The sequence below is a fragment of the Mobula hypostoma genome, chromosome 3, assembly GCF_963921235.1.
Source record: "Mobula hypostoma chromosome 3, sMobHyp1.1, whole genome shotgun sequence".
NCBI classification, from domain to species: Eukaryota; Metazoa; Chordata; class Chondrichthyes; order Myliobatiformes; family Myliobatidae; genus Mobula; species Mobula hypostoma.
The window spans coordinates 209,417,847-209,432,025 of record NC_086099.1 but is presented as its reverse complement, the minus strand read 5'-3'; the positions used below and the strand labels follow the sequence as shown (position 1 = coordinate 209,432,025).

At 42.1% G+C, this 14,179-nt stretch overlaps 1 protein-coding gene across 5 annotated transcripts in view; it reads left to right on the top strand.

Annotated features, from left to right (window-relative positions):
* rbm33a (RNA binding motif protein 33a) overlaps positions 1-14,179 on the top strand; it is a 186,934-nt gene that overhangs the window by 82,839 nt on the left and 89,916 nt on the right. For all 5 annotated transcript variants that reach the window (XM_063044429.1, XM_063044427.1, XM_063044426.1 and 2 more), the window contains 2 exons: positions 10,025-10,206; positions 11,472-11,760. In XM_063044429.1, coding sequence (XP_062900499.1) covers positions 10,025-10,206; positions 11,472-11,760 — 471 coding nt within the window. The remainder of the gene's footprint in view (positions 1-10,024; positions 10,207-11,471; positions 11,761-14,179) is intronic.

The following is a 14,179-nucleotide window of genomic DNA, read 5'->3' as shown; positions in this document are numbered from 1 at the left end:
TTTCAACAAAGGGAAAACTGCAGCTTATGATATCAAGTCATGGTTGAAGACATGAGCAATGTGTATGGTAGAAATTCCAGGTGATAGGGGTCATGAAGTGTGTGAAGTTACCATAACTAGAGAGGAGGTTCTTAGAAAACTGAAAGGTCTGAAGGTAGATCTGTCACCTGGACCATTTGGTGTGTAAGCCAGAGTTCTGAAAGAGATGGCTGAAGAGATCATGGAGGTACTAGTAATGATCTTTCAAGAATCACTAGATTCTGGAATGGTTCTGGAAGACTGGAGAATTGCAAATATCACTCCACTCTTCAAGAAGGGAAAGAGGCAGAAGAAAGGAAACTATAGGCCAGTTAGTCTGACCTCAGTGGTTGGGAAGATGTTGGAGTCGATTATTAAGAATGAGGTCTTAGGGTACTTGGAGGCACATGATAAAATAGGCCATAGTCAGCATGGTTTCCTCAAGGGAAAATTTTGCCTGACAAATCTGTCGGAATTCTTTGTGAAGTAACAGGCAGAACAGACAAAGGAGAATTGGTTGATGTTGTGTCCTTGGATTTTCAGAAGGCCTTTGATAAGATGCCACGTATGAGGCTGCTTGACAAGCCCTTGGTATTACAGGGAAGATTCTAGCATGGATAAAGCAGTGGCCGATTGGCAGGAGTCAAAGTGTGGGAATAAAGGGGACATTTTCTGCTTGGCTGCTGGTGACTAGTGGTGTTCCAAGGAGTCTGTGTTTGGACGGATTCTATTTGTGTTATATGACAATGATTTGGATGATGGAATTGATGGCTTTGTTGCAAAATTTGCAGAGGGTTTGAAGATAGGTGGAGGGGCAGGTAGTTTTGCAGAAGTAGAGAAGCTACAGAAGGACTTCTTTAGCCAAAAAGTGATGAATTTGTAGGATTTGTTGCCACGTGCAGCTGTGGAGGCTAGGTCGTTGGGTGTATTTAAGGCAGAGATTGGTAGATTCTTGATTGGATGTGGCATCAAAGGTCAGAATCTGAATCAGGTTTATTATCACGGGCATGTGACGTGAAATTTGTGAACTTCAGTTGTAACAGCAGTTCAATGCAATGCATAATATAGAAGAAAAATAAATAAATCTTACTCAGTATACTTTATACAGTATACGTATATTAAAAATCATGCAAAAACAAGAAATACTGTATATTTTTTAAAAAATGAGGTAGTTCCCAAGAGTTCAATGTCCATTTTGGAATCGGATGGCAGAGGGGAAGAAGCTGTTCCCGAATTGTTGAGTGTGTGCCTTCAGGTTTCTGTACCTCCTACCTGATGGTAACAGTGAGAAAATGGCATGGCCTGAGTGCTGGAGGTCCTTAATAATGGGCGCTGCCTTTCTGAGACACCGCTTATTGAAGATGCCCTAGGTACTTTGTAGGCTAATATCCGAGATGGAGCTGACTAAATTTACAACCCTCTGCAGCTTCTTTCGGTCCTGTGCAGTAGCCCCTCCCCCCCCCCACATACCAGACAGTGATGCAGCCTGTCAGAATGCTCTCCACGGTACATCTGTAGAAGTTTTTGAGTATATTTATTGACATACCAAATCTTTCAAACTCCTAATAAAGTGCAGCCGCTCTCTTGCCTTCTTTATAACTGCATTAATATGTTGGGACCAGGTTAGATCCTCAGAGGTCTTGACACCCAGGAACTTGAAACTGCTCACTCTCTCCACCTCTGATCCCTCTGAGGATTGGTTCCTTTGTCTTACCCTTCCAGAAGTCCACAATCAGCTCTTTCGTCTTACTGACGTTGAGTGCCAGGTTGTTGCTGTGACACCACTCCACTAGTTGGCATATCTTGCTCCTGTATGCCCTCTCATCACCACCTGAGATTCTACCAACAATGGTTGTATTGTCAGCAAATTTATAAATAGTATTTGAGCTATGCCTAGCCACACAGTCATGGGTATATAGAGAGTAAAGCAGTGGGCTAAGCACACACCCCTGAGGTGCACCAGTGTTGATCGTCAGTGAGGAGGAGATGTTACCACCAATCCGCATAGATTATGGTCTTCCGATTAGGAAGTCGAGGACCCAATTGCAGAGGGAGGTACAGAGGCCCAGGTTCTGTAACTTCTCAATCAAGATTGTGGGAATGATGGTATTAAATGCTGAGCTATAGTCAATGAACAGCATCCTGACATAGGTGTTTGTGTTGTTCAGGTGGTCTAAAGCCATGCGGAGAGCCATTGAGATTGTATCTGCCGATGACCTATTGTGGTTTAGGCAAAATGCTGGGCCCTGCTGAGACAGGAATTCAGTTTGGTCATGACCAGCCTCTCAAAGCATTTAATCACTGTAGCTGTGAGTGCTACCGGTGATGGTCATTAAGGCAGCTCATGTTATTCTTCTTAGGCACTGGTATAATAGTTGCCTTTTTGAAGCAAGTGGGAACTTCTGCCTGTAGCAGTGAGAGGTTGAAAAGGTCCTTGAATACTCCCGCCAGTTGGTTGGCACAGGTTTTCAGAGCCTTACTAGGTACTCCATCGGAACCTTTCGCCTTGCGAAGGTTCACTCTCTTTAAAGACAGCCTAACTTCTGCCTCTGAGACAGGGATCACAAGTTACAGGGCGAAGACAGGGAACTGGGGTTGAGGAGGAGGAAAACAAAAAGGATCAGCCATGATTGAAGAGCGGAGCAGAATCGATGGGCCAGATGAATTCTGCCCCTATGTCTTATGGTCTTATGGACTTGGACAGATTAGGATAATGGGCAAAGAAATGGCAGATGGAATACAGTGTTGGGAAGTTTATGGTCATGCAGTTTGGTAGAAGAACTGAAAAAGTTGACGATTTTCTAAATAGAAAGAAAGTACAAAACACTGAGGCACAGGGGGACTTGGGTGTACTTGTGCAGGATTCCTTAAACGTTAATTTGCAGGTTTCATCTGTGATGAGGCAGGCAAATGCGATGTTAGCATTCATTTCAAGCGGACTAAGATATAAAAAGCAATGATGTAATGTTGAGACTTTATGAAGCCCTGGTGAGGCCTCACTTGGAGTATTGTGAGCAGGTTTTGTCCCCTTATCTTAGAAAGGATATACTGAAAGTGGAGAGGGTTCAAAGGAGATGCACAGAAATGGTTCCAGGATTGAATGGCTTGTCGTGTGAAGAGTGTATGATGTTCTGGGCCTGTATTCACTAGAATTCAAAAGAATGAGGGCTGACCTCATTGAATTCTATCGAATGGTGAAAGGCCTTGATAGAGTGAATGTGCAGAGGATGGGAGATTCGAAGAGCGGAGGACACAGCCTCAGAATAGAGGGGCATCCTTTTAGAACAGAGATGAGGAGGAATTGCTTTAGCCAGAGTGTGGTGAATCTGTGCAAATCTTTGCCACAGGTGGCTGAGGGTGCCAAGTCATTGGGTATTTTTAAGGCAGGGGTTGATAGATTCTTGATTGATCAAGGCATGAAAGGATATGGGGAGAAGGCAGGAGAGGGAGACTGAGAGGAAAATTGGATCAGCCATGATAAAATAGCGGAGCAGGCTTGATGGGCCAAATAGCCTAATTCTGTTCCTATAACTTATGGTCTTATAAAAACAGAATATCCTGGTAATGCCCAGCAGGTTAAACTGTAGGCCCATTAAAAAGTAATCAGGAATTAGATGAACAGGTATGTAATCAGATCACCAGAGTATAAAAGTAGTAAGGCTGTAATAGTGGGGTAACTTTCCCAATATTGACTGGGATTTCCTCCATGCAAGGGACTTAGATGGGGTTGAATTTGTAAAATGCCTTCAAGAGTCTTTTGAAACGGTCTGTAGCGGGTCTTACAAAGGAGTGGGGTGCACTAGGTTTATCTGAGAGATTGAGGATAGGTAAATGATAGAATTACACTCAGTGGGCACCAAATTTGGTACACCTGCTCTTTAATGCAAGTATCCAGTCAGCCAATTATGTAGCAACTCAATGCATAAAAATATGCAGACGTGGTGAAGAGGTTCAGTTGTTCAGATCAAGCATCAGAATGGGGAAGAAATGTGATCTAAGTGACTTTGGCTGTGGAATGATTGTTGGTGCCACACAGGGTAGTTTGAATATCTCAGAAATTGCTAACCTCCTGAGATTTTCGCATACAACAGTCTTTAGAGCAGAGGTTCCCATCCTGGAGTCCATGGACCCTTGGTTAATGGTCAGGGTCCATGGCATAAAAAACAGGAAACCCTTGTTCTAATTTATAGAGAAATGGTGTGAGAAACCAAAAGAACAGAGTGAGGGCAGTTCTGTGGGTGAAAACGCCTTGTTGATTAGAGACGCCATCAGATAATGGCCAGACTGGTTCAAGCTGATAAGAAGGGTGACATTAACTCGAATAGCACAAGTTACAGTAGTGGTGTGCAGAAGAGCATCAGGTTGAACCTTAGAGTGAATGGGCTACAGCAGCGAAAGGCCACACTGGCTTCCACTCCTGTACCTAATAAAGTGACCAGTGACTGTATCAGTGCAGGAATGGTTTCGGAACAGTGTCTGTTATTTAGGAAGTTTCAAGGCAGTCATGGAAAAAGACAAGTTGGTTTCCAAGGTAGAGCCCTAAACTGGGGAAGGGTGCCTTTCAAAAGTGTGTGACTGGCAAAAGTCAATTGGGAGCAGCTGCTTGAGGGGAAACAGACATCTGATATGTGAGAGGCATTTTAAGCAAAATACTGAAGGTTTAGAGTCAGAATGGCTGATAAGGGTGAGAAGTACAGAGACTAAGCTTAGAGAATCTTGATTAACAAAGGTTTGATGAGGGAAAAGAACTAAGCAAATACAAGGTAAAGGAAAATTATTTTGAATACTTCCTTTGAGATTCATAGGAGATGCAGGAAACAATGTAGGATGGATAAAGGAGCTGTCAAATTACTTCGGCAAGAAGACTAACTGAGAACTCTAAGATCAGGTCCCCTCAGAACCAAACGGGTAGTCTCTGTGTGAAGCCAAGGCATATCTTTGAGGTCCGAAATGAAGGCTTGTCATTAGTAATTGCCATGAAGTACAATTTGGAGGCCGGAGAGCTAAGGGAGAGCTATGCTAATATTCTTGAGCACTTAGTTATCAGGAAAGAGGAGGAGATAGAAATATTGGAGAAATTAATATGGGTAAATCCTTGCAGCCTGATGAGGTCTATCCCAGTATGTAAGGAAAATAGGGCCAATATTGCTGGGCGTTGACAGAGATTTTCACATTTTCATTTGCCATATGTGAGGTATTAGAAGGCTAAAGGGTAGTTGATGTTTTTCAATAAAGACAATTGGCTTTGGCAATGTGGCTGGAAAAATTCTGAAGGACAGGATTTAGGAGAGGTTAGAATATTTTTTTATATGCAGGGAAAATCATGTCTCTCAAATTAACTGAGAAAATTGTTGAAGGCAATACAATATATATAATTTGCATGGATAAGGCTTTTGGCAAGGTTAAGGCAGAAAGACTCTGAGATGTGTTGGTAAACTGGATCCAGTATTTGCTTGGAAGAAGGTAATGGTGGAAGAATGTTTTTCTGATTGGAACTCCTGTGCTCTGATGAGTAAGTTTGCGGATGACACTAACGTTGATGGAGTCAAATAGATAGTGAAGAAGACTGTTCAAAGGTTCTGCAGGATGTACAGTGCCTTGTAAAAGTATTCAGCCCCCCTACCCTTTGTTCATATAAATGAGTATTACAACCAGGGATTTTGATCAATTTAATTGAGAATTTTCATTTGTGAATCACATGTTGCTCTTTTCATAGTAGAGCCTCTCAAAAAAACCAGGGAAAATTGTAAAACATGAAAAACTAAAATTTCAATAACTGAAATGTCAGCAGTTCGGAAGTATTCATCCCCTTTGCTTAGTACTTAGTTAAACCATTTCTTGCAGCTATTACTGCCAGTAGTCTTTTTGCACAATATTTGTCCATTCCTCCTTGCAAAATTGCTCAAGCTGTGCAAGGTTAATTGGGGAGTGGCGGTGAACAGCAGTCTTGAGGTCTTGCCAGAGATGTTTGATTGGGTTGAGGTCAGGACTCTTGACTGGGCCACTCAAGGATATCAATTTTCTTCACTTGAAGCCTCTCCATGTTGCTCTGTGCTTTGAGTCATTGTTCTGCTGAACTTTCTCCCCGGTTTAAGCTTTACAGCAGAGGCTAGCAGGTTTTTATCCAGGATCTCTCTGTATTTAGCGGCATTTATCTTCCTATCATTCCTGACTAGATTTCCAGTTCCTGCTCCTGAAGAGCATCCCAATAGCATGATGCCACCTCCAGCATTCTTTATAGTAGGGATGGTGTTACCTGGCTGATGCTCAGGATTATTAGATTTATGTCAAATGTACCACTCAGCATTGAGGCCAAAAAAATTCCACTTTAATCAAATCTGACCACAAGATCTTCCACATCTTTTTTAAATTAATTTTTTAATGCATTTCTACAAGAAACTACAGAAAAGAACCCACATCTTTACAGTATCTTCTTCCTTTCCACTCTTCCATAAATACCCTTTTTGTGCAATGTCTTAGAGATTGTGGAGCCATGAGCTTCACCTCCAGTTTCAGCCACTGACTTCTGCAGCTCACTTGTGTGATTGTTGGCCTGACCTAGGCAGTGTGGCTGTGGTTTCCTGTTTTTTTTTCCCACTTCTTCATGATGGACAGCACTGAGCTCTAAGATATGCTCAGTGCCTTTCAATATGTTCCATATTCTTCCCCAGATCTGTGCTTCTCTATCACCTAACTCGTCTTGAATACTCTTTGCCTTCATTTTGGTTTGGTCTGTAAGTTTTCAACAGCGACCTTACAGAGAGAGGTGGTATCTATTCAAGTGATTCTTCAATTTTCTATGTCAATAGGGTGAGGTGGTAAGGCAGTATTATATTTCACCTAAAGTGAATATACGGTATTTTACCTGAAGAAAGTTAGTATTGTAACCACAAAGGGACTTTTTCAGCCTAACAATCTTGGTTTTTAATTTTTAGAATATTGTTGACAGGTTTTGGAATTTTTCTTTTGATTTGACATGATGCGCAATGTTTTGTAAATTAGCTCAAAAATATCCTATATTTTAAATTTAGGAAATGAAACATTAAAACGTGAAAATAGTTGTGGGGGATGAATGCTCTTTCAAGGCATGGAGAGCTGGGTGGAGTAGTAGTAGAATAAATTTAAATCTGTCAGGTGTGAGGTTATACATCTCAGGAAGTCTAATTTTGGTATGATATATGGAGTAAATTTTACAGATCTTAGAAACATAGAGGATCTTGGGTTACAGGTCCAGAGTTCTCAGAAAATGGTGACATAGGTGGGTAGAGCAGTAATGAAGGCATTGCTTGTCTTAAGAGGCAGTGATATTTAGAATAAAAGTTGTAATGGTATCTTGCTTGTTGCCACACTGCCGGAAGAATATCACTACAATTGAGAAAGTACATAGAAGTGATTCACCAGGATGTTGCCTAGAATGGAGGGCTGTATTTACAGGGAGAAATTGGATAGGCAGCTTACGTAGGTGACTGAGGGCTGACCTTACAGTAACCATATAACCATATAACAATTACAGCACGGAAACAGGCCATCTCAGCCTTTCTAGTCCGTGCCGAACTCTTACTCTCACTTAGTCCCACCATTCTGCACTCAGCCCATAACCCTCCATACCTTTCTTGTCCATATAGCTGTCCAATTTAACTTTAAACAACAACATCGAACCTGCCTCAACCACTTCTGCTGGAAGCTCGTTCCACACAGCTACCACTCTCTACTAAGTTCCCCCTTATGTTACCCCTAAACTTTTGCCCTTTAACTCTCAACTCATGTCCTCTTGTTTGAATCTCCCCCACTCTCAATGGAAAAAGCCTATCCATGTCAACTCTATCTATCCCCTTCATAATTTTAAATACCTCTATCAAATCCCCCCTCAACCTTCTGCGTTCCAGAGAATAAAGACCCAACTTGTTCAACCTTTCCCTGTAACTTAGGTGATGAAACCCAGGTAACACCTAGTAAATCTTCTCTGTACTCTCTCTATTTTGTTGACATCTTTCCTATAATTCGGTGACCAAAACTGTACACAATATTACATTCTTCCCATAAAACAAATTGTGCCAGTCCACTCCTCCTAAATCTTTTCGCATCTCCTCAAAGTTAGCCTTTCTCCAATCAAAAATCTCAACCCTGGGTCCAGACCTATCCTTCTCCATAATTATATTGAAACTAATAGCATTGGGATCACTGGACCCAAAGTGCTCCCCAACACAAACGTCCGTCACCTGACCTATCTCATTCCCTAACAGGAGATCCAACACTGCCCCTTCTCTTGTTGGTACCTCTATGTACTGCTGCAAAAAACTATCCTGCACACATTTCACAAACTCCAAACCATCCAGCCCTTTTACAGTATGGGCTTTCCAGTCTATGTGTGGAAAGTTAAAATCTCCCACAATCACAACCTTGTGCTTACTACAAATATCTGCTATCTCCTTACAAATTTGCTCCTCCAATTCTCGCTCCCCATTTGGTGGGCTATAATACACCCTCATAAGAGTTACTACACCTTTCCCATTCCTCAATTCCACCCAAATGGCCTCCCTAGACGAGCCCTGTAATCTATCCTGCCAGAGCACTGCTGTAGTATTTTCTCTGACAAGCAATGCGACACCTCCCCCTCTTGTCCCTTCAATTCTATCACACCTGAAGCAATTAAATCCAGGAATATTTAGTTGCCAATCACACCCCTCCTGTAACCATGTTTCACTGATAGCTACCACATCATACTTCCAGGTATCAATCCATGCTTTAAGCTCATCCACCTTTCTTATAATGCTCCTAGCATTAAAATAAATGCATTTAAGAAATTTTCCGCCTCTTACTCTTTGTTTATCACTAATGGTGCAAACAACTTTACTATTTTCTTTTTTTTCCTTCTTCCCTATATCTGTTCCTACACTCTGGTTCCCCTCCCTCTTGTATCTAGTTTAAATCCACCAGAGTCTCTCTAGCAAACCTACCTGCAAGAATATTTGTCCCCCTCCAGTTCAGATGTAGACCGTCCCGCCAGAACAGGTCCCACCTTCCCTGGAAAACTGCCCAATTATCTATAAATCTGAAGCCCTCCCTCCTGCACCATGTCTTCAGCCACATGTTGATCTGCGCTATCTTACTATTTCTAAACCCGCCTGCACGTGGCAATGGTAGCAATCCTGAGATTGCTATCCTGGAGGTCGTGTCCTTTAACTTGGCGCCTAACTCCCTAAACTCGCCTTTCAGGACCTCTTCACTCTTCCTACCCACGTCATTGGTCCCTACGTGGACCACAACATCCGGCTGCTCACCCTCCCTCTTGAGAATTCCGGGAACTCAGTCCGAGATATCGCGGACCTTGGCACCAGGGAGGCAACAGACCATCCGGGATTCACGATCTCTTCCACAGGACCTCTTATCTGTTCCCCTAACTATCGAATCCCCTATCACGACTGCTCTCCTCTTTTCCCTCCTTCCCTTCTGAGTTGAGGGTCCCGTCTCGGTGCCAGAGATGCAACTGCTGGTAGATGATAAAATTATTAGATGCACAGAAAAGAGGGTCTGCTTTTCTAAGGTTGCGGGAGCTGTTGTAAAAGCCCATTTCTGTGCTCTATGATTCTTGATCACACACTGCGAAAAAGAAACAGTTGACATTTTCATCAGCTAACCCCTTCATCAGAATGTGAGAATCCTGAAATAAAAACTCAGCACAAATATAGAGTTGGATCGTTTCTTTGGGTCACTGGCCCTGTGTAAGTTTTTTATTTTGATTCATTCTGTACATCTAGATTTGTTCCACACAATAAAAGCTAAATATAAATTCTGTAGGTGCTGGAAATACAATGTAACAGGCGCAAAATGCTAGAGGAATTCAGGCCAGGCAGTATCAATGGAGGGGAATAGAGTTGACATTTCAGTCAGTCCCCTGATGAATCCTGATGAAGGGTCATACTTTCAATTAATCTGCATGTTTTAGGCATGTGTTTAGTGTTTTGATAGCACACACGGCCAACTAATGATCGTGTTTTAACTTCAGAACTTTCTGATGAGGCTAAGGCTGCATTACGTGAATTTGAGGAGACAGAACGCCAGCGGAAACAAGGAAAAAGAGGGCGAAGAGGGCGTTCAGGTAACCTTGGTTTTGGCGACCCTAGGAAAGATGGTGGAAGGAAGAAAGACCAGCGCCTACCTTTGATGCCAGTGCCTCCATCACTGCCGGTAACGTTTGTTTGTTTTTGTTTTTATTTTTGAAAATTAATTGACTATGCAAGGGAAGGTTGACTGCATTAAGAACTGATTGATTTTATCCAGTTTACCTTCTTACAAAAATATCCAGTTCAGAGTTATTGCAAGAAATCTGCCTTTCAGTGACTTGATCATTGAAACGGTTCCGTGTCATTTTTATGATGATTGTGGTTATTCACCATGTTTGCACGATCTGGTGATCTATTCTGTTTTCAGTTTTTCTTGAGGAAAATGTAGAAATCTTTATACAATCGGAAAGACCTGCAATGCCAAAGAAAAAAATGAAAACCCGGAGTGGAATGTTTAAATAAAGTTAATTAAGTAAAATCAACATTAAACATGAAATCAGATAATTGATTCAGTTAATTTAACCAGCAATAATAAAAACTTGTTTCTCCTTTTTCTTTTCTCTTTCTGCTGAAATTTTGCCAATGTTACAGAAATACCATTTGTATATGTAATTTTCCTGAATACATTTATTATGCCTTTCCAAGCATCAATGCAAAAATATATATTTGTATTTGTTCCATGCTGTTGTCAGGGCAATTGGATAAAATTTTCAGAAATGATGTTTCTTGGAATCTGAAATCGACAATTTAGATGAACTATAGCTATCTGCTTCTCTGAATGTGATCATTTAGATTTTGAAATAAGGTCCCATAAACAGCTATGTGATTGATTGGTGTATTTTTTTATTGTAAGTTGTATGTTGATGCTGGTATACATGAAAAATGTCTTTCAGATAGTCTTGCAAGATCAGCTGAAGCATGGAACAAGCAATTGAATTGAATTTAATTCTGTCGCTGAGTTGATACATCTGACATTGAAGTTCTAGAATAGTCCACAATCTTGTAACTTTCACTCAAAGGACAGAAAACTGAGCTAATTTGATCCTCCATATTGATTCTATTCTTGTGGAAATATTAAAATTCAGAGAATCAAATTAGTATCGTACCGGTCATGGGAATGCACAAGTTACTTGAAATATACGTACAGTATCAGATGCATAATGTGATGTTTAAGAAGCTGTACAAAGTAGACTTACTAATTCACCCAAATTTCATTTATAATGGATTACTATGAAGGAAGTTTATATCATAAATTTTCTCTCTTGTATTCTCAATTTTTGAAATACAATAAATGAGCTGAGATAATGCTTTGTATAAAATTACATAATGTAGATCTTGGATGTTTGCTCAATGGAAAACAAAGAGTGATCAACTATTTCTTTTCTCCAGAATCCTCGTGCTCCTGTAAATTCCCCAGATCATCAGTCTGGTAGAGGTAATTTTCAGCAGCGACAACAGCCACCGCCTCTCCTGGTACCTCAAAGACATCCTTCTGCATCTCAATTATCCATTTGCCCTCCGCAGCAACCAGAGCAGCAGCATCCACAGCAGAAAGACCAACCGCAGAATTCAGAAGCTGCTCCTATCAGTTTGAATGAAGCAGTAATCCCAGCCCAGCAACCAAAGAACATTCATATAAACCCTCATTTCCGAGGCCCAGTGGTTACTCCTGTCCAAGGTTAGAGCTCTGCAACAATATGTAAATAATGCTTTCTAAGAAAAATCACATTCCGTTTTACATTGTAATGTTATGGTTATAATATAGTAATCTTGATCTGTCAGTGATCCTTTATTTATAACCCTAAATATCGATTGTTTTGGGGTTTTTGTTTTTTGGTGGCATGAGATCAGTGAGTTCATGCCTTCAGAAAGATCACTTGCCTGGTGTCAGAAGCAAATTGTCCTAAGTATTCCTATATCAGTGACAGTACAAGGGTACTTGAGACGATTTCCAAATGATTCTGTAGTTAAACATGATGTTTCATAATTTGTCAAAGAACTAGTCAAGTCAAGTTGCTTTTACTGTCATTTCAACCATAACTGCTGGTACAGTACACAGTAAAAACAAAACAACGTTCCTCCAGGACCATGGTGCTACATGAAACAACACAAAACTACACTAGATTACCTGAAACACCACAGAATTACACTAGACTACGTGAAACAACACTAAAGTACATTAGACTTCAGAACTACACGGGACTATATAAAGTGCACAAAACAGCGCAAGACAGTACAATAATTATTAAACAAGACAGTAGGCACTGTAAAGGACAAATTACAATATAATAAATAATGTAAACAATGTTTTAGCAGGAATTGAGAAAGAAATGAGCAAAAATTGCAAAGGGAGTGGAGTGGTGTTCAATTGAGAGAGAGAGAGAGAGAGAGTGTGTGTGTGTGTGTGTAGGTTGGTATCAGACTAGACTCTGGGAATTGAGGAGTCTAATGACTTGGGGGAAGAAACTGTTACACAGTCTGGTCGTGAGAGCCCAAATGCTTCGGTGCCTTTTGCAGATGGCAGGAGGGAGAAGAGTTTGTATGAGGGGTGAGTGGAGTCCTTCACAATACTGTTAGCTTTGTGGATGCAGCGTGTGGTGTAACTGTCTATAATAGCGGGAAGAGAGACCCCGATGATCCCTGCAGCTGATCTCACTATCCGCTGCAGGGTCTTGCGATCCGAGATGGTGCAATTTCCGAACCAGGCAGTAATGCAGCTGCTCAGGATGCTCTCGATACATCCTCTGTAGAATGCGATGAGGATGGAAGGTGGAAGATGGACTTTCCTCAGCCTTCGCAGAAAGTAGAGACACTGCTGGGCTTTCTTGGCTGTGGAGCTGGTGTTGATGGACCAGGTGAGATTCTCCACCAGGTGAACACCAAAAAATTTGGTGCTGTTAACGATCTCTACAGAGGAGCCGTCGATGTTCAGCAGAGAGTGGTCGTTCCATGCTCTCCTGAAGTCAACAGCCATCTCTTTTGTTCACATTCAGATACAGGTTGTTGGCTCTGCACCAGTCCATTAGCTGCTGCACCTCTTCTCTGTATGCTGACTGGTCGTTCTTGCAGATGAGTTCGTGTCATTGGTGAACTTGATGATGTGGTTCGAGCTGTGTATTGCTGCACAGTCGTGGGTCAGCAGAGTGAACAGCAGTGGACCGAGCACACAGCCCTGAGGGGCCCCCGTGGTCAGTGTGATGGTGTTGGAGATGCTGCTCCCGATCCAGACTGACTGAGGTCTCCCAGTCAGGAAGTCTAGGATCCAGTTGCAGAGGGAGGTGTTCAGGCCCAGCAGGCTCAGCTTTCCAATCAGGTGCTGAGGAATGATTGTGTTGAATGCTGAACTGTAATCTATGAACAGCATTCAAACATGCATGTCTTTTTTGTCCAAGTGGGTGAGGGCCAGGTGGAGGGCGGTGGCGGTGGCGTCGTTTGTTGAGCTGTTGGGACGATACGTGAACTGCAGGGGGTCCAATGAGGGGGGCAGCAGGGTCTTGATGTGCCTCATGACGAGCCTCTCGAAACACTTCATGATGATGGATGTGAGTGCAACGGGACGGTAGTCGTTGAGGCAGGACACTGGAGACTTCTTCGGCACGGGGACGATGGTGGCGGCCTTGAAGCATGTTGGAACGACGGCGTTGCTCAGAGAGATGTTGAAGATGTCAGTGAGAACATCTGCCAGCTGGTCTGCACATCCTCTGAGCATTCTGCCAGGAATATTGTCTGGTCCAGCAGCCTTCTGTGGGTTGACCCTGCATAGAGTTTTCCTCACATCGGCCACGGTAAGACACAGCACCTGGTCATTTGGAGGAGGGGTGGTCTTCCTAGCCACCACGTCATTTTCCGCCTCAAAACGAACAAAGATTGGATGATAATTTATAAACTCTGTCATTGGAAAATTTTTAGAGCTTAAGTAACTTTTATTATTTAACAAGTTGCCAAGATTAAAGATGACCATGCTCTTAAAACCAGAAATTCAATCTAATGGGCCCAGTCTTCTGTAGAAGTTTATCGGTATTTTGATTTAGCTGATGTCATGGTCTCCTGGAATTGCACAGAAATGAGCCCTTTGGCCCAGTATGTCCTTGCCAATT